The following is a 3,213-nucleotide window of genomic DNA, read 5'->3' as shown; positions in this document are numbered from 1 at the left end:
TTTTTTTTTTTTTAATTTACTCTCAACTGGCTTTTGAGCTGAGATATGAAAGATGAGATTCAAACAGCAATGTGAGGAAGCTGGAATGAGGGCAGAGAGCATTCCAGGCAGAGAGAAGCACAGGTGCCAGGGCCAGGGGCTGGGCATGCTGGGAAAATGGAAAAAGTTCAATGTGACCGGAGCACAGTGAGGGATGGAGAGAGAAGGTTGGCAGGGAGGTAGGGGCCTTCCAGGCCCTCAGAAGGAGTTTGGATTTCAGTGTGAAGATTGTTGAGAAATCACGAAGGAGTTTTTTGTTGTTGTTTTGCGACAAGGGCTCGCTCTGTTGCCCAGACTGAAGTTCAGTGGGGCGATCGTGGCTCACTGCAGCCTCAATCTCCTGGGTTGAAGCAATCCTGCCTCCACCTTCTGGGTAGCTGGAACTACAGATACACATCAACACACCTGGCTAATTTTAAAATTTTTTGTAGAGACAGAGTTTCTACTATATTGCTCAGGTTGGTCTTATACTTCTTAGCTCATGCAATCCTCCTGCCTTAGCCTCACATACTGCTGGGATTACAGGCATGAGCCACTGCGCCCAGCCCATGAAGAGTTCTTTTTTTTGGCAGGGGGTCAGGGGACAGAATCTTGCTCTGTCAGCCAGGCCAGAGCGCACAATCTTGGCTCACTGCAATCTCCATCTCCTCGGCTCAAGCAATTCTCCTGCTTTAGCCTCCCAAGTAGCTGGGATAACAGGCATGTGCCACCACGCCCGGCTAATTTTTGTATTTTTAGTAGAGATGGGGTTTTTACCATGCTGACCAGGCTGTTCTTGAACTCCTGACCTCAGGTAATCTGCTTGCCTTGGCCTCCCAAAGTACTGGAATTACAGGCGTGAGCCACCACTCCCAGCTGGTGAACAGTTCTTAAGAAAGGAGAAGCTATATGAGCCAGGCAGAGTGGCACATGCCGGTAGTCCCAGCTACTTGGGATGCTGAGATCGGAGGATATCTTGAGTGTAGGAGTTTGAGGCTGCAGTGAACTATGATCACATCACTGCACTCTAGCCTGGGCAACAGAACGAGACCCTGTCTCAAAAAAAAGAAAGAGAGTGTATTTCAAAGGCAGGACTACCATGATTTGGTGATGTGTTGGAGATGGGATGGAGGAAAGAGAAGACTCCAGGTGGATTTGATTTCTTAGCATGGGTTCATTAGGTGGATGTGGGTGTCATTCATTGACATGAGAGGCCTGAGTCAGAGCAGAAACCAAGAGCTGCGTCTTGGACACACAGAGATAGGTAATCGGTTATTCAAATCTGGAGGCCGGGCGCAGTGGCTCACACCTGTCGTCCCCCAACACATTGGAAGGCCGAGGCAGGTGGATCATCTGAGGTCAGGAGTTCGAGACCAGCCTGGCCAACATGGTGGAATCCTGTTTCTACCAAAAATACAAAAATTAGCTGGACATGGTGGTGCACACCTGTAATCCCAGCTACTTGGGAGGCTGAGGCAGGAGGATCAGCTGAACCCAGAAGGCAGAGGCTGCAGTGAGCTGAGATTGCACCACTGCATTCCAACCTGGGCAAGAGAGCAAGGCCTTGTCTCAAAAACAAACAAATCTTGGGCTCCCAGGGTATTACATGAGAAAGCCAACTCAGCATTAAGCCATTTACTGGGTCTGCCTGACTCTTGCACCCCCACCTTCTACCTTGCCCAGAGGTCAATGCCTCACTTCTTCCTCCTCCTGCCGTGAGTTTGTTTCACTGAATTAACAGCTGCTGGGTCTCACCTGTTCTCTGCTTTGTCCCCCAGGCACAAGCAAACAGGACCTGACCTCCTTCGACATGGAGCTGTCCTCCAGTGGCATTAGTGCTGACCTCAGCAGGGGCCATGCAGTCGTGGGGGCAGTAGGAGCCCAGGACTGGGCTGGGGGATTCCTCGACCTGAAGGCAGGCCTACAGGATCACACATTTATTGGGAATGAACCATTGACACCAGAAGTGAGGGCGGGCTATTTGGGTGAGTATTTCTCTTTTCTGCTGGGTTCTTCTGGTTTTAGGGGTCAGATGGTTACTTAGTCTGGCTTTCAGAAGAATAATGAAAGCAGTTAAGCAACCAGCATGAACAAACTCAGAGTTTAAATATGGTTATAACATTCATAATTAATTATCTGTATTTTCTGATGCTTTGACATCTTGGGACCGTGCTAATCCTGAAGAAGCTACCCGTCCCGGGCTGGCAAATTCCTAGAGACAGTGAACAACTTGCCTGCAAATATGCCTTGTAGCTAGTCATGGTGGCTCATGCCTGTAACCCCAGCACTTTGGGAAGCTGAGGCAGGTGGATTGCCTGAGGTCAGGAGTTTGAGACCAGCCTGGCCAACATGGTGAAATGCTGTCTCTACTAAAAATACAAAAATTAGCCAGGTGTGGTGGTGCACGCCTGTAGTCTAAGCTACTCTGGAGGCTGAGGCAGGAGCATCGCTTGAACCCAGGAGGCGGAGCTTGCGATGAGCCGAGATTGCGCCGCTGCTCTCTAGCCTGGGCAACAGAGCAAGACTCTGTCCCAAAAAACAGGGCCAGATGCAGTGGCTCACACCTGTAATTCCAGCATTTTGGGAGGCCAAGGCGGGTGAATCACCGGAGGTCAGGAGTTCGAGACCAGACTGGCCAATGTGGCGAAACCTCATCTCTATTAAAAATACAAAAATTAGCCAGGTGTGATGGTGGGTGCCTTTAATCCCAGCTACTCAGGAGGCTGAGGCAGGAAAATTGTTTGAACCTTGGAGATGGAGGTTGTAGTGAGCCAAGGATCACACCACTGCACTCCAGCTTGGGTGACAAAGCAAGACTCAGTCTCAAAAAAAAAAAAAAAATGCCTTTTATATGCAAACCAGCCAATTCTGAGCCCATATCCCCAGCCATCTCCTTTGTCTAATCCTTACACACCAAGCCAATATTTTCTCTGCCCTAAATCAGCCCAGGGTCAGGCACCAATCAACCAGAGGCCACTGCTATAGCCCCAAGCCAGCCAAAATAATTCAAACTGTGCAATCCTAAACTTGCTTGAACTTGCCAACCTAGCTTGCCACCCTTCCTTGTGGAAACCACAAGAAGAGCTCTGGGCCATGCTCTTTCCTGGCTCCTCCTGACTCTCCACTAATCTGGTGTTTCCCCGTCTGGCCCTTCGTGGCCTGCAGTGCCTCCTGCCTCCAGGAACTGTGAGTAGT

At 49.9% G+C, this 3,213-nt stretch overlaps 1 protein-coding gene across 1 annotated transcript in view; it reads left to right on the top strand.

The window, feature by feature from the left end:
- ITGAL (integrin subunit alpha L) overlaps positions 1-3,213 on the top strand; it is a 51,365-nt gene that overhangs the window by 15,234 nt on the left and 32,918 nt on the right. The window contains 1 exon segment of the mRNA XM_017515470.1: positions 1,797-2,003. Coding sequence (XP_017370959.1) covers positions 1,797-2,003 — 207 coding nt within the window.

This window comes from Cebus imitator, unplaced genomic scaffold (assembly GCF_001604975.1).
Source record: "Cebus imitator isolate Cc_AM_T3 unplaced genomic scaffold, Cebus_imitator-1.0 Scaffold552, whole genome shotgun sequence".
In the NCBI taxonomy this organism is placed as follows: domain Eukaryota; kingdom Metazoa; phylum Chordata; class Mammalia; order Primates; family Cebidae; genus Cebus; species Cebus imitator.
This window is presented reverse-complemented; position numbering and strand designations above follow the sequence as displayed.